The sequence below is a fragment of the Phyllostomus hastatus genome, unplaced genomic scaffold, assembly GCF_019186645.2.
Source record: "Phyllostomus hastatus isolate PE091 unplaced genomic scaffold, TTU_PhHast_1.1 phas_contig_150, whole genome shotgun sequence".
Classification (NCBI taxonomy): Eukaryota; Metazoa; Chordata; class Mammalia; order Chiroptera; family Phyllostomidae; genus Phyllostomus; species Phyllostomus hastatus.
The window spans coordinates 11271721-11294133 of NW_025333611.1; the positions used below are offsets into that span (position 1 = coordinate 11271721).

The following is a 22413-nucleotide window of genomic DNA, read 5'->3' on the forward strand; positions in this document are numbered from 1 at the left end:
AAGCTCTCCCCGCGTCCAATTAGATGCCTTGTGAGTTCAAGGGGGCACGTACCCAGTCATTCCTGGCGTTATTCAATTGTAACCAACGCACTAGTAGCATTTGCGCAAGCGCACTTCAAATCTGAGAATTTTGGAAGTCGGCTTGTGGCGTCATTCCGGTGGAGATGCAGTGAGTTCCATCCTTATTGGTTCCAACCCTCTCCCACCCTTCCTTGGATGTCAACTTCTCTGGATGTCAGTTACTTCGAATTGGGTTCTGACAGTGTCCTAAACAGCCATTAAGAGGGGAAATCAAATACACTGAGACCTCAGCTGACATTCCTGCGCATGAGTGGTGACCCAGGGGGAGCGGCCGGGGCGGGGCCTAAGCGTGGACGGTCAGCGCAGGCGCGCATTTCGCTTAGTGCAGCTGTCGCCCGGAGGCACCTGGAGTATGTCGGCCCCGTTCGAGGAGCGCAGTGGGGTGGTTCCCTGCGGGACGCCGTGGGGCCAGTGGTACCAGACTTTGGAGGAGGTGTTCATTGAAATTCAGGTGCCGCCAGGCACTCGCGCCCAGGATATCCGGTGTGATCTGCAGAGCCGGCATGTAGCGCTGGCGGTGGGTGGCCGCGAGATCCTCAAGGTAGCGGCAGGTTGGGTCTTGCGCCTTCCCCAGATTCCCGAGTCCTACGGTTTCCGCAGGAAGACTGTTGGAAGGCCGTTGGGTTTTTCTGGCTGGCGGAAAGAGCGATAAAATTGGCCTGATTTTGGTCTGGTCCGATCCCCCATCTCCAGGGCCAGTCCTGAGTTGACGTGGAAACTTGGGGAGCCCATTTTTCCGACTGTTTTGCTAAACCGAATGAAGCTGCTTCTGTTGTGCCTTAGCGGGTCGTCAGCTGAGAACCCTGTAACTAGAGCGTTAAAGAAACAAGTATTTATATCCCATACACTCTGCTCCAGGCACCGCCCTAAGTGCTGGGGGAACTGCGTCGAACGGGACAGACAGGGATCCAGAACCAGAGTTACGGCAAGCAGGAAGGCACAAAAATCCTAAAATAATAGGCAATTACAGGGAAGCAAAGAAGAAAGTCAAGGGTAAGGATAACGGGATGAGGATTCAGGGGTGATGTCAGGTGATTTTTCGATGTACACCTAATATCGAATACCGACGGTATTGATGCCAGGTAATTTTTTCTCATCGAAAAATTAGAAAAATTCTGCATGTTTCTGGAGTGGTTAAGCAGATGATCAAGAGGTGTGTGAAGGGAATAATACCCCGTTTATTCTCATCAGTGCCCTTTGGGTGTGGGGTCCACCTTTGCCTTGTTAAGCTTTATAGTTAAACTCAGTTAAGTCAAAATTAGATTCCTTTCTCTGATTACATGCCCAAGATTTTTGATGGCATGGTGAAAACTGGTAGGTTACCTGGTTCTGCCGTTAGTTTTGTAATCTTGGGCAGGAAATTTTCAGTGACTCCAAAAAAACGTCCATCCAAAAAGTTCGGTAATTACAGGACCATTTTTATAGGACCAGTTTCAGCATAACATAGTATCCATGTGAATAAAGAGCTGGGAGTAGTTTGTGATCTGTAATAAGCCACACAGCATAAGTTAGCTCTTAGTATTTTCTATAGAAGTGCTTTGAGTGCCTTTGAGAAAAGGAAGATTCATGTGAAAGACATGGACTTATATCACATGGATCCAAATGACCTTTCTGAATATTTGTGTAGTTGATAATTTCTAGAACAGTGGTCTAAGGTTACAGTTCAAATTTACCTTAGTAATTCCAATAACTTGGGAATTGAGCGATAATTCTTCGCTCTCGGATATTAGATGTACATTTATGCCAGTAGGATTTTTTTTCACAAGTATTGGCATGAGGAAAAAATGTATCCTTTTTTAACATGATATTTTCTAAAACAAATCTGGCAAGCAGCACATCAAAACAGGTTTCAGCAGATGCATTCAGTTCAATTTACATGTTGCTTCTTTCTTAAAATGGGTTTCTAAAAAGAAGGAACTAATCGGATGTCATCTATAGTATATGCTAAAAGAATTTTTTAATGCTAAGCTGCCCAACAAAGAGATTGAGCCGGTTTTTAAAGTTTATTTCATTTTATTTTGTATTTTTTTAAAGATTTTATTTACTTATTTTTAGAGAGGGAAGGGGGGGAGAAAGAGAGAGAGAGAGACATCGGTGTGCAGTTGCTGGGGGTTGTGGCCTGCAACCCAGGCATGTACCCTGACTGGGGATTGAACCTGCGACACTTTGCTTCGCAGCCCACGCTCAATCCACTGAGCTACGCCAGCCAGAGCTTAAAGTTTATTTTAAAAGACATTTCTTATTAATTTCATCAGGAGAGCTCCTGTAATTTATCTTAATTGATAAAACATTTCAGATACAAATTTCATATTTGGCTAATGAGTGATCAGTAGTATTTCTTCATCTTAAAGAGCTTAAGGAGCCCTGATCTTTCTTCAGAGAACCCTGTATTCTCTGTCAAAGTAGATACTCCAAGCAGTGTAAACTAGGTTCCCTTTCACTTGCTAGCAGGAAACTTAGGGTTGAGCACTTACCCATGGGTTGAAATAGTGTAAAACTTTATCTCTGTGTTCTATCCAAATTAGACAATTATATGTGGATTAGATAGGAAATTAGGTATGTCTTAGATCATGAAGGCTTTATGAAATTAATGAAGTTTCTATATTTTTAGTACCTTATATGTTTATTTTTCAGGGCAAGCTCTTTGATTCTACAATAGCTGATGAGGGAACATGGACTTTGGGTAAGGGTAATCTATTACAAGTCTTAGAGTCTTTAAAAATTAATTTTGTCTTGGAACTTAGTATGTTTTCACTGTTGTTTTAGGTGTTTTGTCTTTGCAGCTTTGGAAGATACAGTAATAGAAATGTGTTAACAATTGTATGGCAAGATTACCTGATGGTTTCTGAAAATATATAATTTAATAAATGAACTCCAATTTCTTTGTGATTTTTGTTTGTTTAGAGGATAGAAAGATGGTTCGTATTGTTCTTACAAAGACAAAGAGAGATGCAGCAAATTGTTGGACTTCTCTTCTAGAATCTGAATATGCAGCTGATCCTTGGGTGCAAGACCAAATGCAAAGAAAGCTTACATTAGAGAGATTCCAGAAAGAAGTAAGTCAGATAACTATATAATATGTGTCATTAAATGTCTTAAAAACAGAGAAATATTTCTTGAAACTAGAACTCATGAGATTATAAAAATTATAAAAGTTCTGTAGAGGAGTTAACAAAAATAAATGACTGGTCTCAGTGGATTGAGTGCGGGCTGCGAACCAAAGTGTCGCAGGTTCGATTCCCAGTCAGGGTACATGCCTGGGTTGCAGGCCATGACCCCCAGCAACCGCACATTGATGTTTCTCTCTCTCTCTTTTTCCCTCCCTTCCCTCTCTAAAAAATAAATAAATAGAATCTTTAAAAAAAAATAAAAAAAATAAATGACTGGAAAAATGACTGGCCTTTTTAGATATGGATTGGATTTTTTAACAGATTTTCTTGAGAATTTATATTATCATGATTTCTAAGTTTAAATTCATTTAATGTAATCAGTAATGTATGAATAAAGTAATAAAAACTCAATCAGTATAGACTTATACAGTGTAAAAAAATGAAAGGGTCCTTCCTTCACCATCATCTCTGCATTCCACACCGCTGTCTAAATCTCATTATATTGGCTTGTTTTGTTTTTAACATGAATGGAGAATCACACTGTGTATATTGGTCATGTTTCTTTTCTAATACTATATTTTGGATTTCTTTCCTTATTAGTACACATAGATAAAGCTTATTTCTTTACTGCTTCAGGGTGTTTTCTAGTCTGAAGGTATTGTAATATTTAGGTACTCCTGTTTGATAAGATTTAGATTTCCCCATTTCTGTCTGCTATTTCAAACAAATTTTGTGCTTTCCTATCTGTGAAACTCTTGAAATATTCCTTTAAGATATTTAGGAGAAGAATTACTACACCAAAACCGTGTTAAAATTTTCATGGGTAATTTCCATCTCTGTAGTGTTTTCCAGATGTGTATCTCTAGCCTAGACTTTTCTCCTGGATTTTGGACTTGCATCTCCAATTGCCTGTTCAGCAGCTCCACTCGGCTAACAAACATACTCATCTTAACACGTCCAACATGAAGTTCTTAACTTCCCTCCCACGTTTGTTCTACGTCTAGCCTCATCTTCATTGCTGGACACAAGTTGTTCAAATGAAAAGAAAATTAGGGAATCATCCTCCATTCCTGTCTGTTTCTTACACCCTGTCCATTTTGTCGGGAAGCCTTGCTGGTTCCGCCACCGCCACTATGGTCTGGCTGTCCTCTACTGTCTTCTTGTCTAGGTTACTTCAGTAATCTAGTTGTTCTCTTCACTTCTCCCTTTGCCAGGCTGCAGTCCTCTCGAGGTAGCAGTTAGCGCAGTGAGAGCAGTCCTTTTGCAGTGCAAGGCAGATTACATCACTTCTCTCTTTTGAACCCCTTCACACTAGTACAAGACAAGGTCTCTTGTAAGGCTCAGTCTGGTCTGGCCTTCCTGATCCTCTGGACCTCCTCTCCTGCTAGTAGCCCCCTGGGTCATTCTGCTCTAGCGTGCAGGCCTTTTTGCTCTTCCTTCCACATGTCAGGCCATTGCTTTTCTGTTCTTTTGACTGCAGTGCTCTTTTCCCACAGCTTGCCTGACTTCACTGCTTTCAAGTCATTCCTCGGTGAGCATTCTTTGAGTCTTGATCATCCTATTTAAATACCGTAAACTCTTCATTTCCCTTATTCTGCCCCACTTTCTTTCTTTTTTCCTATAGCACTTAACTGTTAACATACTACACACCAACTTTTAATACACTAGATAGTGGCCAGCAACTATGGTCCATGGGTCAAGTCCAGCCCACTGCCTGTTTTTGAAGTGAAGTGTTTTGGAACGCTGCTATGCTCATTCGTTTGTGTATTGTCTTTCATAGTGGCCACAACAGAATCGAGCAGTTATGACTGACCATGTAGTAGTCTTCAAAACCTAAAATACTTACTGCCTGGCTCCTGATAGGAAAGTTTGCTGACTCCTGCACCAGCTAACTGAATGGTTTATTATTTGTCTCCTGTTCGAGTGTAAGCTCCACCGACACAGGGATCTTTGTTGACTCTTGAATTACACAGGACATTAATGGTGTCATCCAAACCGTAGGAACTCAATAAATGTTTGTTGAATAAATGAAATGCCCTCCAAAAGCACTAAAGCCTGAGGTAATGCTTACTTAGGATTGTTATGGGGATTAACTCTGTTAATGTATGTGTAGCTTTCGAACCCTACCTGGCATATAGTAAGGTCTCAGAATTGCCAGCTATTAAAATCTGTGTCTACACTGATACTAACGGATGTGTTCGTCCATACACTTGTCAACTTTGCAACACATATATTGAATCTTCTAAATATTTGTAGGTCTGAAAATTGAAAAATACCTTGTAGTTTTAAGTTCCATTTTGGTGATTACAGTGAAGCTTGGTACATTTCTACATGTTTTTTAGCCATTTAGATTTCCTTTTTTTGTCACCTGCCAGTTCATATCTTTTTACCATTTTCCTTTTGGTTTACTTGTATTTTTCCTTATAAGTTTTATCATAATTTTTTCCTATCTTTTAGAATCCTGGTTTTGACTTCAGCGGAGCAGAAATCTCAGGAAACTACACGAAAGGTGGACCAGATTTCTCGAATCTTGAGAAGTAGCTGCTGCTGTTTCGCTGCGTTCCGTGGACTCGAGCAGGTGTTGCCAGCTTGGTCAAAGAACAGATTGTGTCGGGGAAGAAGAATGTGGGTGCCTCCAGTTAACTAACTGCAAAATACATTTAAATATGGTTCTCAAGATTGCATTCAAATATGATTTACATAGGAAACATCTTAAATACTGTGGGGAATATTCTATTGATATAATGGTAACTTTTTTTGGACTTGTTTTTGCTCAGCATTAAGTTTCAAATGCTGCATTTTGCTAGTTTCATATTTAATCTATATTTTTAATACAAAAACAGGTTATAGATCATATGAAATGACAGGTTGCCTTCAGGGAAAATTAAGTTTTTTCTTTTAATAAGTGTGATGCAAGAATAATACTATTAAACTTTTCTAAATAGGAATTGTGTACCCCTTTGTCTAAGTATACCAGTTCACACAAGGAAATTATATTACTGAGAAAAAATTTAGAAAAGGAAAAAATCTACAAATATATTCTGAGTAAGTTAATTTTAACAGTTAATGAAAGTCTCTGAATTAGTGTATTATTTCCTGAGAGATCACTTTATGTCCAAAAATTAAACAGTTAACTGACGAAGCATTAGGTGAGGTGAATGTGGTTACTGGGCAAGTGCACTATGAGTGACAAAAACCAGGTCATGGTCAGTGATATAAATGGGTGACATCATTTGGGTATTCAGTGATCCAGACATAGACGTGAGAATTGTCTTTACATTTTATTTTATCCTTTTTATCTCCTTTTTAATTTAAAAATAAATTTTAAACAATTTTAAATGTACAGAAAAGTTAGAAGATGCAGAGTTTGTTTTTTTTTTTTACTTTCCCGAACGATTTGTGTGTGGGTTGATGACATGACACTCAGTTGTCTCTGCATACCTCGGCTTGTCCTTCCTGGGGAGGAAATGCTCTTACATGTAACTGCAGCACAACCATTGAAGTCCAGGAGCAAGCACTGACACATGACCAGCGGATCCTCAGACCTTCATTCCATTCAAGTTCAGTTGTCCCAATCAAGTCTTTTACAGCAAGAGGGTGCAGTCAGAATCATGCCTTTGCTTTAGTTGTCGCGTGTCTTCAGTCTGCTTAAATCTGGGGCAAGTCCTGATTTTTCCTTGACTTTTATAACCTTGGCAAGTGCCAAGATTTCAGGCTAGCTTGAAGATTTCAGGCTAGTTTTTTTAAAAACAGCATTCCTCCTTTTGAATTATGTCTGGTATTTCATTATTAGAGCCAGGTTTTGCATCTTGGGCAGGAGTATTAAAGAAGTGATGCTGTGTTCTTACTGTGTACTATCATGAGTTAAGAATTTCACTTTGTTCTTTTGCTGATGGTGATTACTTAAAGTGGTGTCTGCCAGTCTTCATTGTAAAACACACTTTGTGTGTTTATAATTAAGTACTTTGTGGAAGGTAGTTTGAAAATACTACCTTGGTTTTCATCACACTTTCATTTTATTGCATCTTTACAGAGTCATAATTTCCTGCTTCATTCAGCGGGTTATAATCTCTTATTCCTAATACTTCGATGCTGAACATTTTTTCTAGATTTGGTCAGTGTCAGACCCTTCTAGGAACCTTCTATGTCCTGTGACATGTCCCCATCATAATTTAAGCAATTTCGTAATCTGTCACACAGTATACCAGGCTTATTATGCTTTTCCTGTCCTAGCTCAAGAATCAGCAATTTTTTCAAGGAATCCTGGTTCTCATTAGTAGAGAACGGCTTTTCGAGGTCAAGGTGTGTGTGCTAGTGAGCAGTTGCTGTTGATGTGTGTGAAGTGCATACATTTACCTCTGTATATGTGTCAGAAACCGTGAGTTCACTCTTCAGCTTGCATTTCTAATCTCATGGGGTCATTTTTGTCTTCTTTCTATATAACTCCTTTGAACACTAGTGGATTCTATGATCCTTCATACATTAGGTTCCCCGTTCTAGGCTGTGACCCCATGAATGAATGCCTTCCTCACTCTGTTTAGGCTCCAGCACCTTATGCCAAGCAGTGATATTCTTCACACCTTGTTGGACCCTAACCCCCCTCTCTGGGCCCCTTCAGCTCAGCCACACCCTTCGGCCAGATCCCTGTCTCGTTCAGGTTACCCATTCACTTCAGGAATGAATTGTTGGGGAAGAGGTGTTTTTTCTTTTGATTGGCTTCTCATTTGACATTTTAAAAAATTGTATGTTTTGAATTGACATACAGTAAAATGAACTCTTTTTGTTTGTAGTTTTGTGAATTTTAACATGTAGAGATGGAGGGGTGGGCTGGAATGGGGGTAAAGGGCAGATGGAGGGGTGGGCTGTACTTGAACAATAATTAAAATAAAAAAAAACATGTGGAGACACACGTTTCCTTGAAAATCAGGAGATTGAAGAGTTCAATTCCAAAAACTATTTCATGTTAGATTTGTCTTTTTGAGGAGTTCATATAAATGAAATCATGAGTAATCTTTTTTAAAAAGTTATATTGAGATATAATTTACATACTATATACACATTACCCATTTAAAGTGTATAATTCAGTGGTTTTTAGTGTAGTCACATATTTAACCACCATGGTCAATTTTCATTTTCTTACCTCAAAAGAAACCCCATACCTTTCAGCCATTATCCTCACCCCAGTTCCTGCCTCAAGCACCCACTAATTTACTCTCCATCTCCTACAGTTCCGTGCTCTGGACATTTCACATATGTGAAGTCATAATCTGTGGTCTGGGGCTTACTGGCTTCTTTTGCATAGCATAATAGCTTAGAGGCTTTTTCCCACGTTATATGCCAGTACATTAATTTTATTTTTGTGTGTGTACTAGCACACGTGGGTTATCCATTGGTCAGTTGGTGGATATTTGGGAGGTTTCTACGTTTTTGGCTATTATGAGTAATGCTGTCTATAAACATTCAAGCACAAGTTCTTATATGCAGGTTATATTTTTGTTTCTTACATAGGAGTCGAATTTCAAGTTATGTGGAAACTTTATGTTTAATACCTTGAGGAACTTCTGGATTGTTCCAATGTGGCAGCGCCATTTTACATTCCCATCAGCAGCATGTGGGAGTTCCAGTCTCCACGTCTTTGTCAGCACTTGTTACGTGACTTCTGATTCCAGCCGTATCAGTGGGTGTGAAGTGCTACTACAGTGTGGGTTCAGTTTGGGTTTCCCTGACTAACTATATTGAGCATCTTTTCTTCTTATTTACCATTGGTGTATCTTCTGTGGGGAAATGTTTATTCAGATCCTTCCCAGTTTTAAATTGGGTTATCTGTTTTTTTTTAATTGAATTTTAAGAGGTTTTTAAAAAATATATTCTGGATACAAGTCCCTGATCAGAAATGAGATTTGCATTATTATATTTTTTTTAACTTTCTTTATGGTGTCTTTTGAAGCGTGAATGCTTTCAGTTTTGATGGAGTCCAATTCATCATGCTTTTGGTGTTAATGTCTAAGAACACTGCACAATCCCAGGTTATAAGGATTTTTTCCAATGTTTTCTTCTAAAAGAGTTATAATTTTGTTTTACACTTAGATTTGTAACCTACTTTACGTTATTTTTTGTATAAGCTGTAAAATATAGGGGGTTCATTTTTTGCATATGGATGTCCATTTGTTTCTGTATCATTTGTTGAAAAGACCATTCTCCATTAAACTGTTTTTGCACTTTTGTCAAAACTCAGTTATTCTTTATGTGGGTCTTTTGGTTTCCATTCTGTCCCATTGATCTCTGTGTCCCTTTGTCAATACCACACCGCCTTGACAATTACAGCTTTATAATAAGTCAAAATTGGGTAGCATAGTTCCCTCAATGTAATTCTTGTTTGAAATTGTTCTGACTATTTTCAGTTTCTTTGCCTTTCTATACAAAGTTTCAAATCAGTCTATATTGTACAAAACGTTCTTCTGGGGTTTTCATTGGACCAGCATGCAAGCCCTCTATGCCATGGAGATAGAGTGTGTCTGTGTTGAGGACTTCTTGATTTCAGTCATCAGCGTTTTGTGGTTTTCAGCTTATGGAACCTTTATATCTTTTGTTACATTTATTTTTAACGTTCATTTCCTGGAGCTGTTGTACATGATTACTTTTTGAAATTTCGGTTTCTAATTACACACCGCCAGTGCACAGAAATACGTTTGATTTTTGTTTGTTGATTTTGTATCCTGTGATTTTGTTCAACTCCTTAGTGGTAGGCAGTTTTGTTGTTTATTCCTTGGTATTTTCTGCATAAACCACAAATGAGAACAGGTGATTTTTGTCTGTTCTAGTCTATAGGTCTTTTATTTCCTTTTCTTGCTTCATTGTACTTGAGAGAATAGAAGAGGTGAAGGCAGACATCCCTTCTTGCTCTGGATGCTAGTTTCTAGAGCATTAAGTCTTTCACTGTTAAGAGTTACATTAGCTACAGGTTTTTATGGATGACCAGTATAGGTTGAGGAAGTTCTCATCTATTAATTCCTACTTAATAGGATTTTTCTCGTGAATGGATTTGAATGTTCTCAAAATTCTTTTTTGGTATTGATTGATTAAATCATGTTTTTAAAAAATGTTGTATTGATTATGCTATTACAGTTGTCCCAATTTTTTCCCTCTGTCCCCCTCCACTCAGCACCCCCGCTCCCTCAGGCCATCCCTAGAACTTTGTTCATATCCTGGATCATGCATGTAAATTCTTTGGCTGCTCCATTTCCTATACTGTACTTTATATCCCCATGGCTATTCTGTAACTACCTATTTGTACTTCCTAATCCCCTCACCTCTTCGGCCATTCCCCACACTCCCCTCCTATCTGGCAACCATCAAAACACTCTCCTTATCCATAATTCTGTCTCTATTCTTGTTTGCTTTCTTTGTTTTTTCAGATTCAGTTGTTGATAGATATGTACTTATTGCCATTTTATTGTTCATAGTTTTGATCTTTTTCTTAAATAAGTCCCTTTAACATTTCATAAAATAATAGTTTGGTGATGGTGAACTCCTTTAGCTTTTTCTTGTCAAGGAAGCTGTTTATCTGCCTTTTCATTCTAAATGATAGCTTTGCTGGGTAGAGCAATATTGGCTGTAGGTTCCTGATTTTCATCACTTTGAATATTTCTGGACAGTCTCTTCTAACCTGTAAAGTTTCCTTTCAGAAATCAGCTGACAGTCTTATCCTTAGACCGATAATTTGGAGGATTATATTGACTTTTAAATTTTGAACTAGCTCTTATCTTGCCCCTTCTCAAACTTGGTCATAGAATATTATTTCACTTATATACCTGAATTTGTTTGTTGAGGATTTTTGTGTCTGTTCCTTTGGGATATTAGTTCCTAGTTTTTTGTTATTGTTTTGTTTTGCATTTTATCTTGGTTTGGTATCAGGGTAATGCTGGCCTTATAAAATGAGTTGGAAGTGATTCTCCTGTCTAGATTTGTAGAATTTAAGTCTCTTTAAAATGTTTTATGGGATTTGTCAGTAAGATTTTAAACAATGGGTGAACTTTAAAAAATAATTACAGAATTTACTCAGGCTATCTAATTTATTTTAGCTAAGTTTTTTTTCATCTGTGGCTTTCCAGGAATAGATTCATTTCATCTAACTAGCAGAGGGTTGTTAGTGCCCCATTTCCTCAGAGTCCTTTTAATGTTTTCTGGTCTATAGCAGTATCTCTTTCATTCCTAATATTGGTCGTTTCTGTCAATCTTTCTAGAGGTTTATTAATTATATTGCTCTTTTTACAGAACTACATAGTTTTAGTTTTATTGATTTTTCATGTTATTTTGTTCTAGTTCATTGTATTTTTTTACTCCTCCTTTTTTTTTATGACTTTTCCCCTTCTGCTTGCTTTGGTTTTATTTTGCCCTTTTTCTAGTTATTAAAATGGAAGCTTAGTTACTGATTTGAGACCTTTTTTCTTTAATAGAAGCAGTTATTGCTATGCACTGGTTTAGCTTCATTCCACACATTTTTATTTCCATTTTCATTGGGTTCAAAATATTTTATTTCTCTTGGGACTTCCTCTTAGAGACATGAACTGTTTAGAAGTCCGTTGTTTAATTTCCAAGTGTTTGGAGATTTTGCCCTTATTTGTTACTGATTTGTAGTTTATGTTCAGAGAACATACTTGCATGATTTAAGTTTCTTTAAAAAAATTTTGTTTAGATTTTATTCATTTATTCTTAGAAAGAGGGGACAGGAAGGACAAAGAGAGGGAGAGAAGCGCTGATGTGCAAGAGAAACATTAATTGGTTGCCTTTCCTACGCACCCAGACCGGGGAGCGAACCCGCATCCCAGGCGTGTGCCCTGACCGGGGAGAGGGATCAAACCGACAACCTTTTGTTTTGCAGGACAGTGTCCAGCCAACTGAGCCACACTGGTCAGGGCAATTTCTTTTACATTTTATTTTATGACCCAGGATATGGTCTCTGTTGGTGAGAGTCCCACATGCACTTGAAGTGAGTGCCTGTTCTGCGGTTTTAGGATGAAGTTTTCATGTCAAGCAGATCCAGTTGGTTGTCAGTATCATCCAACTCTTCCAAGTCTTTGCAGATTTTCTCGTAGTGGTTCTGTAGATGACCGAGAGGCCAGGCGTGTTTAAGTCTCCGGCTGTAACTGAAGCTCTGTCCACTTTTCCTTTCACTGATGTATTTTCAAGCTCTGATGTGAGGTGCATGCATATTTAGTTTTGTGTCCTCTTGGTGACTTGCTGATTTTATCATTATTTAATGTCCCTCTTTATACCAGGCCATTTTGATTGCTTCTAAATCTACTTTGTTGAATTAATATTTAAAAATTAACTTTTTAAATTATGTTTACTGTTTTTGGTTTATGAAAAATTACAGGTTTCACACAGAGTAAGCAGTAATGCATTTTATAAAAATTAGTATAAAATAGGGAAAATGAATCCTTGAGTGTTGATCCTGATGGTGGCACTAATTAATATGGCCAGACTGTGTCATATATATAATATATATAACATGGTTAGTTTTATTGGGAATTATAGTTTCATGAATCCATTTAACCTTTTTGGGGAGGTGATGTTCACAGCCTTTTGGGCAGAACTGTATGGATTCGATGTGACCTTGAGCTAGTCACTTATCTTTTCTGTGGTTCTAGGTCATTTATAAATTGGGTTAACCTCATACCCTTTGGAGGATTATATATGATTCATATAAAATATCTAACAATAGTACCTGATAGTAGAAACTTCATTGCTAACCACAAATATTAGATCAGAGATGTCTTTTTTTTAGATAGTGTTGCATAAATGTAAATACAGATAAGGTTCAGATACCTTTTTAAAAATAACCCTTGTGAAAGAGGGCTTATTAAATATATAATCTGAGTTAAGGGCAAAAGGAGACTTAAGTTTTTCTTCATCAGTAATTTTTTGCAGTGTCCACTTCAGTTGGTTTAATTAAGCATGAACAGTTGAAAATTATGTTTTTAGTTCAATAATTATTACCAGTTGATCTAAACAAACTAACACAATACGTGCAAGTTACCTGTTGCTGTCAACCACTATCTGGAATGCTGTTTAATTAGGGGAAGGTGGGCTGGACCTAAGGGTGATGTGGCATTAAGGATGTCCATTCGTAGTGACGAGTCTAAGTGATAACCACAGTGCCTAAAGGTAAATTTTTAAGTGCATATTAAGCATATTTGTCATCGTGCACCTATTTTAAAAAACAATTAGTGCAACAGCCATACTATTAAGATTTTTTTCTGCTACCATACATCTTTCTTTAGCGCTAAATTTAAACTGACACTGTCGAGATAGCTTTTTATTGTGGTTCTGCCATCACACTGCCAAAATAGTTTGTTGAATCCTAAGAGAAACAGAAAACCACCCAGCAAACTAATGCATTTCAATTACTTTATTAAAATGTATCTCCCTTAGTACCAAAACATAATGGTAGTTGGTTAGGTTACCTCTACCAACTCAAAATTAACATGGATGTGATCAAAACATTGAAATGTACCAGCCTTTTGCGAAAACTGAGGTTATCCACAAAACATTGTTTACAAAGTACACTGTGGTTCTTTGGTTTACTTTCCAGTACGTATTTATTTATCCATAACATGATGTCAAAATTGGGTATAGTCATCCTGGGTGGACTCACGCTACACACCGCCCTGAGTAAACCACTCTCGACACTTGGCACTGTAGATCTATCTCCTTGCATGCACCAACTGACTAGAAAATCCCAAACACCACCTCGGCGACGTCGTAACTATGATGTGTAGTTACCTACAACTCTGTTCACACAGTGGGGGAAATTAGTGGAAGTACAGTCCCTCCTTGAAGAAAATTCTAAATTAGAAGTAATGGTAGTTTTATAAAAATGGTTCTTAGTAAAAACTTCTGGAGTGTTAAATCAGTAAGTTTTCAGAGTGGTGTTAAATTTGAGTCACTAATACAATAAAACCAATTTTCTCATTTGGACTACATTGGAACAGATTTTGTATAAAAGTTTTTTTTGTGGACACAAACATCACATGTTTTCTAGGAAAAACTGTAAAGATAAATTGATATGCCAAAATATCTAAATGTGTAGTTTTGCTTTATATAAAATGCCCTCAAATTTAAATGTTAAGTCCCATGTAGCAATAAGGTCCACATCTCTGGATAATCTATTACTTACGTTACGGATGCTAAGAAACCATTTTCACTGGTTAAAATAGTGACTCCTGTTGTATCTTAAAAGTGCATTTGTGAAATGTTGGTTTTGATGTAAACCTCATTATTCAAAATTTAAATTAAGTAGGTTTCCATTTTTAATACCACTGAAATAGACTGACCCAATATAAAAAGTTGGATCGATGTGAGGAATGAAGATTCACAGTTTTACTTTACCAGACTTGTCGTTCACATTTCACATGATGTTCTTGGCATTGTTTGTGTGCCTCAGATTAATTCAACTTTAAGCATAACTCCACTACAGCATAATGTTAATTAGGCAGTTTTCCCAAATCTGAGAACATCGATGCTAATCTATTTGTGATATTTGAGGATGCACAGCTTAAATCCACTATAACATCATGGAATCCATTCTTCAGGATCGTGGAGAATGGCTTCACAGAAGAGCTTTTGTTGCTGTTATAATCCTATTTAAGCAAACAACAAGAATCATGTTATCAGATGTCTGCCTTACATAAATATTACAAACTGTTAAAAATGATTTACTGCTTATATCTAAGATTCATAATCATGTCACATATAGGTATGTTAAATGTTAACATTTAGTTTTGAATAGGAAAAGAGTTAAATCACCACTGTGAGTTCAAGTTAGATGGCAAGACTGTATGTCAGTGACAATGAGGCCTGTACCTCCTTTCTAGTAGTCAAACTGCGGCATTAACGATATACACTGTAGTGTGCCCTGGTGGTTTCCAAACACCCAATGTGAAAACCATCTCTGGGAACTTATTTTTTCTTTAGATACAGCATCCAAGATCATACTGATTTTGCTTATAAGCTAACAGTTTCCGTCACCTGATGGTGGTGCGGACTTTTGGTCCTGTGGTCCTTCTCAGGCTTGTTGAACTTGACACGAGCCAGAGCTTGAGTCGGCATAGAGCAAAATGATGTGCAATTAAAAGTTAATGTTTTAATGCTACTTTTAAAATTCAGGTTATTAAAGAGGATGCTGTTTTTTAAGCTGATAACTTAATGACGTGGCTAACGTACGTATCAAAGGTTGGCTAATTCCATACTGTTAGGGTGTTGCACCTTGAATGTAGTTAAGGCACTAAAATATTAGCTGACTAGACCAGTGATTTTCTGGTTGGCTAGTCCGACTCCATCTTGTTTATTTTGAAGGTAATTCAGATTAGAGTTCTTGAGTTGTAGAGGAAAATTATAGCATTAGAAAACCTTCTCTATATGGAGAATAACTATGAACCAAATTTACCTACTAAGGAACCATTTCAGGAATTGTCGGCAGGTGGCTTATTCTGTAGTAACTGTGCCTCAGTTGCCGTGCAGTTCGCCCAGAAACAATCCATTTCAACTTCTGGACGTTCGGTTTGGAGCACTTGTCCGACGAGTACTCAGTTAAACACTTGGATACGAGCTCTTGCCAGAACGTCAAATCTCTGCCATTTATCTGTGCACAAATTAAAAAAAAATTACTACTCAATTAAAAAAAGCCCTGTAGTAGTTAACTGCAGTAATAATCACAGTCTTATGAACACGTCTTTGCTCGCCAAAAAATATTTAAAGATAAGCTACTTAAGTTTCAAACACGATATCATTTTACTTCAGGAGATAGTACAAGTTGTTTAGTTTCCTTTACAGTGTTAACAGGAATGACCTTGGCGTACCTTGGAATGTTTCTGAAGACATTCTATGTCTTCTGTTAACTCTACACACTTCTGTGCTTGGATCTCCAGTGCGATGATAGACAATGCCAACACAGAAGGCTAAAAGAGATACATTTTAAAGTAAATGTTGACCATAAAAACAGGTACCTAAATAGGTTTACTCTTTACGTAAAATATTTACCTTTGCTTTAGAAAATATGATCCTGCAGTGGCACGCCTTAAGTTGAGCTTCTAATCTTTCAAAATTAAGGCTGTTCCTCCTTTAAAAAATGAGATTAATTTTATGTAGATAATTTCACATCTAGTCAAAAGATAACTTTTTAGAAAAATGGAGTCAATTTTAATATTAAGTTTGTACACATTTATAGAAAATTATTTGAAGTCGACCAGTCCCTTTCCTTCAGAGATGTTAACTCCTTAAAGATGCCATACAGGAATTTTAGGTGATTTAGGACCAAAAAAAAAATCATGCCACAACGATCAGGGTTTCTTTTTATTTTAATAAATCTATTTCTGCATCTACTGAATTTCCTTTTTCCATAAATCTGTTAGATGCTTACCTATTAATTCTATAGGTTAGCCAGTCTATAAATGGAAAATGTAATATAAATAAAGGTTGAAGTGTCTTTTAGTCCCAAGAATTAGTCTTCACATAACTTCCAGAAGCTACTGACAACTGAAGCAATTGATAAGCTACTGACAGGCTGCTGACAACCGAAAGCCTCCCTCCTGTTAGTGAAGTCAACTTCAAGGAGCTGCAGCTCCTTTGATAGGAATCTTCCCAGGACATTGAGTTTAAGCATCATCCAGACAATACAACTGATTTCCAAATGTCCTTGGTTCAGAACAAAGCTCACTTACCTTTCGAATGGTAAGTTCTCTTGAATGAGTGAGTAATAGAGTTGCAGAAACTGAAAGGCAGTAGTAGCTTTGACTTTCCAGCACACCTTCTCCAACACAATCTTTTCCATTCTCATGAGGTCCGAGACCGTGAACCTATACTGGCTTATTCGGATCAAGTCACTGGCCAAGGGGACATTCCTTTCCTCCTCTAAGGACTTTACAGCCAGGTAGAAGCAGCTTAGTCCAACACACCCAAGGTGCTTGGGCTGTACCTAAAAAGACAGTAAGCCCATGTCTTCAATTAAAAACAAAAATCATAAAGGACAATGTAGAACGCACACTCACCATTAGGGAGATGTGTCTTTGTAGTATATTTGTTAACAGAAGGAATTCAAAAGATCAGCTGTGGCCTATCGACCCTTTGCACCCTACCTGAAACCAATTTTGGAGTAACTGGACTAAGTTGTAGTATAATGTTGGGGTTTAGCACATAAAAACTCTTACTTTTTAGAAAATCACTCTAGAATGAATTGTGAGCACAGTGTTGTGGTTGGATCAAATAAGTTAACTGGTCAAAGGCTTAGACAAGGACTGAAACACCTTACAGCACATGCACGAAGTTTCTTCCCAGAATGCTGTGTTTTTCCAGGCTGTTTTCTTTGTAGTAACACATGTAAATCAGTTTTTAAATACTATAGCACGTAACTTTCACTCTGCCTGTAAAGCTCTATCTACTACCAAGCTCTTTTTTTTATTCAACATTTTCTGAATGTCTACCACGTGAGACAGTCAGAATTCTATCCACTCCTAAGCTGCAGCTCAAAAAAAACTTGAAGAAGCCTTTGCCAGTGTTTGTGCTCTCCTCCTCCTGGAACCCTTCCAGCAAGGTCTTTGCCTCTTTGGAGGCATAATGTAATTACGTTTTTTATGTTCCGTATTGTAGGATAGTTATTGGTACAAACATTCCCACAGAAGACTATAATATACTTAAGGGACAGATGTATTTATTCTATGCAACATTTATACATTCCAAGATAATGCCTGCACATGCTGTCTAAAGAGTGGTTTAATTAGTCTGTTGAACAAATTTCTTGAACCATCTAATTGAACAAATATAGTATTGAGTTCCTCCTTCCTAGGATACATTGTGTTAGGTACTGAGGACTAAAAGATGAGTTTTTTTTAAGATTTTATTTATTTATTTTTAGCGAGGGAAGGGAGGGAGAGAGAGCGAGAAAGAGAGAGACATCAATGTGCAGTTGCTGGGGGTTATGGCCTGCAACCCAGGCATGTAGCCTGGCTGGGAATCGAACCTGGAACACTTTGGTTCGCAGCCCGCGCTCAATCCACTGAGCTACGCCAGCCAGGTAAAAGATGAGCTTTATTTGAATTGTCAGATAATCTCATTATCGACCAATGACCCCGGGCACATAGAGAAGTGATGTATTTGTAACAGTGAAAGGAACTGTGAAAGATACACTGGTGTCCTGCTTATCCAACATAGGAAATAATAATATAAATGCTTCTCCACCAGAAGATACTCTATTGTATGCAAGTAGAGGCTGGGAATGTCAAACTTATGCCAACCTGAGTATGTCTAAGGCTAAAACAATTAGGATTTTATCCTTGAATGGAGATCTATATACTCTAATGACCAAGTGATTGATGGGATTAGAAGGGGAAAAAAACCCACCCTCTCATTCTTAATCACAATCTAGCATTTTGCTGCTAACACATTTTTAAAATTTAAAGAGTATGTAAATGAAAACACCCAACCTATTAAGAAAGATTTTTAATAACAGCCAACTCTCCTACTGGGAAACTGCAATTAATTATTTGATATTGGACTATTTTTCAGTGTCAAACATTTAATAAATAATGCATTACTCTTGATTATAATAAGAAAAAGTATTCTTCAAATCTGTAGTATGGCCTACCTGCTTAAAATAAAAAGGTCAAGTTTATGAATACCAACCCAAAGCTAGCAATCTGCAAAACACATTGAGCCCAATGAAGGAAAACTCAGGGTAATGTAGCTTTAAACATACCTTCATTTTGGACAGGAATCTGTCCAGTAAATTCACAGCTAGAGAAAATGTCTCTGTGTCGAAGCCAAAGAACTGAGTGAGGCTAAGAAGATCTTTCACTTCAAAGTCCCTCAGTCTTGCAGTCATCCGGAGGCCCTTATCGTGTGCAGATTCAATTAGTCTCAAGCCACAGACCTTTGGCTGACATTTCGGCTCCTGTTCCAACAGTGCATTCAGCTGGTGTAGCAGTTTCTGGGAGTCGGTTGTGGTGAGTACCTCTATCATCTATATATAGAACAAAGCCCAGAAAGGATAAGAACAGCCAGCCCTGCCTGCATTGTACTGTGCCAAGTGCTTGATACCATGTTTCCCCTCCCCCGACGGGGCTATGCATCGAAGTCGCAGCAGAGAGCCATCTGTTATGCCCACCCTCCCCCTAACCAGTTGGTCACATCCTAAATTGTGAGTTTCTAGACAATAAGCCCAGGTCTGTCTTCTTTTTAAAAAATTGCACATCTTCCAAGAAACGCTTGTCAAGTCATTCACTGTCAAGAGATAACTATGCATTGTAAGACAGGATATCAAAACTCTGAAATTAGATGGTTGTCATATTAATGTAAACTGTTCAAGTTAGATAATTTTGCTTAGTCCTTAGCTCTTCATTTGCCAAGTGGGTATGAGGTTATTCCCTACCTCACTTGATGTGTAGAATCTAAGAGGTCACCTGAGTATAGAGCTTAGTGCATACAGTAGGTGCCTAATCAACACTGGACAACATTACTGAGCTTTATTGCTACATCTGTAAAATGATGCAACAGTATCTCGTCTCTTTGGCTTTGAAGACTAAACAAGACGACTCCTATAGAGTTTAGCGCACGGCGCTCAATGACTGTGAACCTTCACTGGTGTTGGGAAAGGAAGCTTAAAGGGTGTTATGGGAGCACGTAGAGGGACGGGAGGCTAACCTAGCCTGCAAGAGGAACGTGCAATTTTATTGCTTGTTAATATTGCACATTTATATGTCCTGGGGAACATCCTACGCCCTGGGCACACACACGGTCCCTCCCCACACAACTGAAAGACCAACAGTTATCTGTTCTCTTACTTGCTGGAGGAGGACACTTAGGGTTGGGCAGCCACTAACTTTATGGGTTCAGCTCTTTCGCCCCCATGCAGAAATCCGGGACCCGCCCTCCTGGGGACACTTAGACCCCTCTGACCTGAGGCAGGTCGGATCTGGCCCAGCCCCTCCAGGCTCAGACTAGCCCAGACTTGTTGCTGACCGCAGCGGGATCGCTAATCCAGGAACGGGGCGCGGGCCAGACTCACCTCTGACCCAGCGCCCCCTACCTTTCTCCCTAGATGCCCCCTAGGTACCCCCGCGGCCCCCCCAGCTCACCTTAGTCGCGAATGCGGCTCCTTCGCTGTAATCACCCTCCCCGGGCCTGCTCTCACCTCAGCCCACGATGTCTGATCCGAGAGGCCTAGGAGGCGAGGGGACTCGTGGGCAAGAGGGGAGAGGCCCGGGGAGGGGGAGCTGTCCTGGGTGGAGGGCTCCGCAGTGCCGCACAGACGACACTAACCTCCTCAGGGTCAGCTCGGAGCCGAAGGGACCTGGACCGGCCTCCCGAGTCTTTTATAGGAGGGCGGGGCCTTCCTGCGAGGGGCTGGGTGGGTATTTTCATCGCTAATTGGTGTAGTTCATTTGATGGATGGCCCCTGCGGACCAAAGAGGGCTGATCTGTAGAGAAGGCGTCAAATTCTCCGCCCCTTGAGACCACGCCCCCTACCTGTAAGCGTCTCTCATTGGAGAATTTTCCAATGTGTCAGTGAAGAGGAGGGCGAACGAAATGCTGCGCCCACCAACCCTGGCCCGGGTAAGGTGTCTGCTGTCTGCAGGGGGCAGGATTGGCCGCGATGTCTTTCCAGAATGTACTGGGGCTTTTTGTTCCGTGCAGTTTAGTAGAGCGGCTCTGCCCCTTTTTTCTAAAAGTACCGTGGCTAGTTACCGGGGGGGGGGGGGGGGGTGGGGGGGGGGGTGGGAGGAAAGCCTGTATTTTCATTAGAGGTGGAGAGGTGGTGGAGAGCTTTCTTTGTGAGCTTTGAAAGTCAATTGATCCTTGCCTTACTTTGCTTTTTGTATAATTTGTTAAATACTGGAGTTGGGCTACATAAAAATTCTTGATCTTACACCAATTTTGTGAATTTGATGTTTTAGCCAATTGAAATAGAAAAGTTGGTAGTTTTCCCGTGGCTTAAAATGAAAAGCTTTCCATTGACCCTAAGAGGACCACGTAGACAAAATAATTGTTGTGACTGTGAATCTCAGTTCACAGATCTGTGTGAGAAGCAATATTATTCTTTTTATTTACTGCAAGTGAACTTAACATCTAATTATGAGTCTTTGCCAGGTCAGTGGGAAAATAATGAGTTAGAAACCCCCCCCCTCTGAACACCCTCCCCCTTCCTTCCCAGATTGTCACAAATGAGACCCCATGTACATTAAAAGGACTGGTGAGCAAGGAGTCATTTATCTGTTTTCATGGCTTGTACCTGAATGTTTCTGTTCTCATGGCCTCTTCCTAGTTAGCAGCTATGTGGGCTTTGAAGAAGTGAAAATATAGAACACTTGCTGGCATCTCCACGGTGTGCTTCCCTGGGGCAATGCCACAGAACCAAGCTCTGAAATGGGGGCAGAGTTGTGGGGAGGAAGAGGAATGGAAAAGTGGGGAGAAACAGTTAATATGGCAAGATAAAACTTCAGCCACATTGTCAGGTCAATTTGATACATTGGCCTTGCAAGTGGGAAAGTGGCCTGGGTTCCCCGTGAAGATAAACTTATGAATAGAAGTGGGCAATGTAAAACATTTACAGGGATTTGTGAGTTTACAAATAGGTGTTTCTCTGTTTGGTGTTTAGTGACTAAATTAGAACTATATATACATATGCACTCATTTATTAATATCTATTGAACACATAAAAATGTGCCAGCGGAGAAATAATATACTGGTCCCGGTCCTCGTGGACCATGTAGTCTTAATGGACAATATAAAAGCATAGACTTTGGAATAGAACGGACTTTTCTGACTTATTTTCAGATTGCAGGCTACTGACTAGAAAAAAATTTTCTCAAAACGGGAAGTAAAAGGTTTTACTCACCGGGGGACTGAGAGGATTCAATAGTGCAAAGTCCATGAAAAGAGAGGTACTGTGCTCAGAACACAGTGCTTGACAGATTGTCAGATTACTAACATTTCTTTTGAAATGTCTCATTTAAACACACATGTGATTGTGTTTTCTCTATTGTCAGACTTAGTCTTCTATTCTCTGCCTAGGATCAGAGTTTTAGAATTATTTATTTAGCACTAATAAAAGCATCTAAATTGCATATACTAATTTTTATACTTTATATTTGAAATTTTCTTGTGAAGCTTTAGATCATACGTCATTGTTCATGTAATTAAATTGTTTTCTCTCACACCAGGATCTTGT

The 22413-nt window shown here is 38.9% G+C and overlaps 2 protein-coding genes across 5 annotated transcripts; one reads left to right on the forward strand and one right to left on the reverse strand.

Annotated features, from left to right (window-relative positions):
• Nucleotides 1-269: 269 nt before the first annotated feature.
• Nucleotides 270-9420, forward strand: NUDCD2 (NudC domain containing 2). Of its 3 annotated transcripts, XR_006783596.1 has the most exons (5): nucleotides 270-622; nucleotides 2716-2764; nucleotides 2986-3137; nucleotides 5649-5816; nucleotides 8700-9420. XR_006783596.1 is itself a non-coding variant. In XM_045820795.1 (4 exons), exons 1-4 carry the CDS (start codon nucleotides 434-436, stop codon nucleotides 5730-5732), a joined length of 474 nt encoding a protein of 157 aa, XP_045676751.1. In that variant the 5' UTR covers nucleotides 275-433; the 3' UTR covers nucleotides 5733-6545. The 3 variants fall into 3 exon arrangements, 2 of the variants coding, with proteins under 2 accessions (XP_045676751.1, XP_045676765.1); XM_045820795.1 differs by lacking the exon at nucleotides 8700-9420 and having other exon boundaries at nucleotides 275-622; nucleotides 5649-6545; XM_045820809.1 differs by lacking the exon at nucleotides 8700-9420 and having other exon boundaries at nucleotides 280-622; nucleotides 3061-3137; nucleotides 5649-6545.
• A 4167-nt stretch (nucleotides 9421-13587) lies between these two features.
• CCNG1 (cyclin G1) lies at nucleotides 13588-20549 on the reverse strand. Of its 2 annotated transcripts, none has more exons than XM_045825202.1 (7): nucleotides 20321-20549; nucleotides 18943-19206; nucleotides 16913-17166; nucleotides 16233-16311; nucleotides 16052-16150; nucleotides 15644-15834; nucleotides 13588-14833 (listed from the first exon to the last, which is right to left on the reverse strand). In XM_045825202.1, coding segments are annotated over exons 2-7 (888 nt in total). In that variant the 5' UTR covers nucleotides 20321-20549; the 3' UTR covers nucleotides 13588-14832. The 2 variants fall into 2 exon arrangements, with proteins under 2 accessions (XP_045681158.1, XP_045681147.1); XM_045825191.1 differs by having other exon boundaries at nucleotides 15640-15834.
• Nucleotides 20550-22413: the final 1864 nt, after the last annotated feature.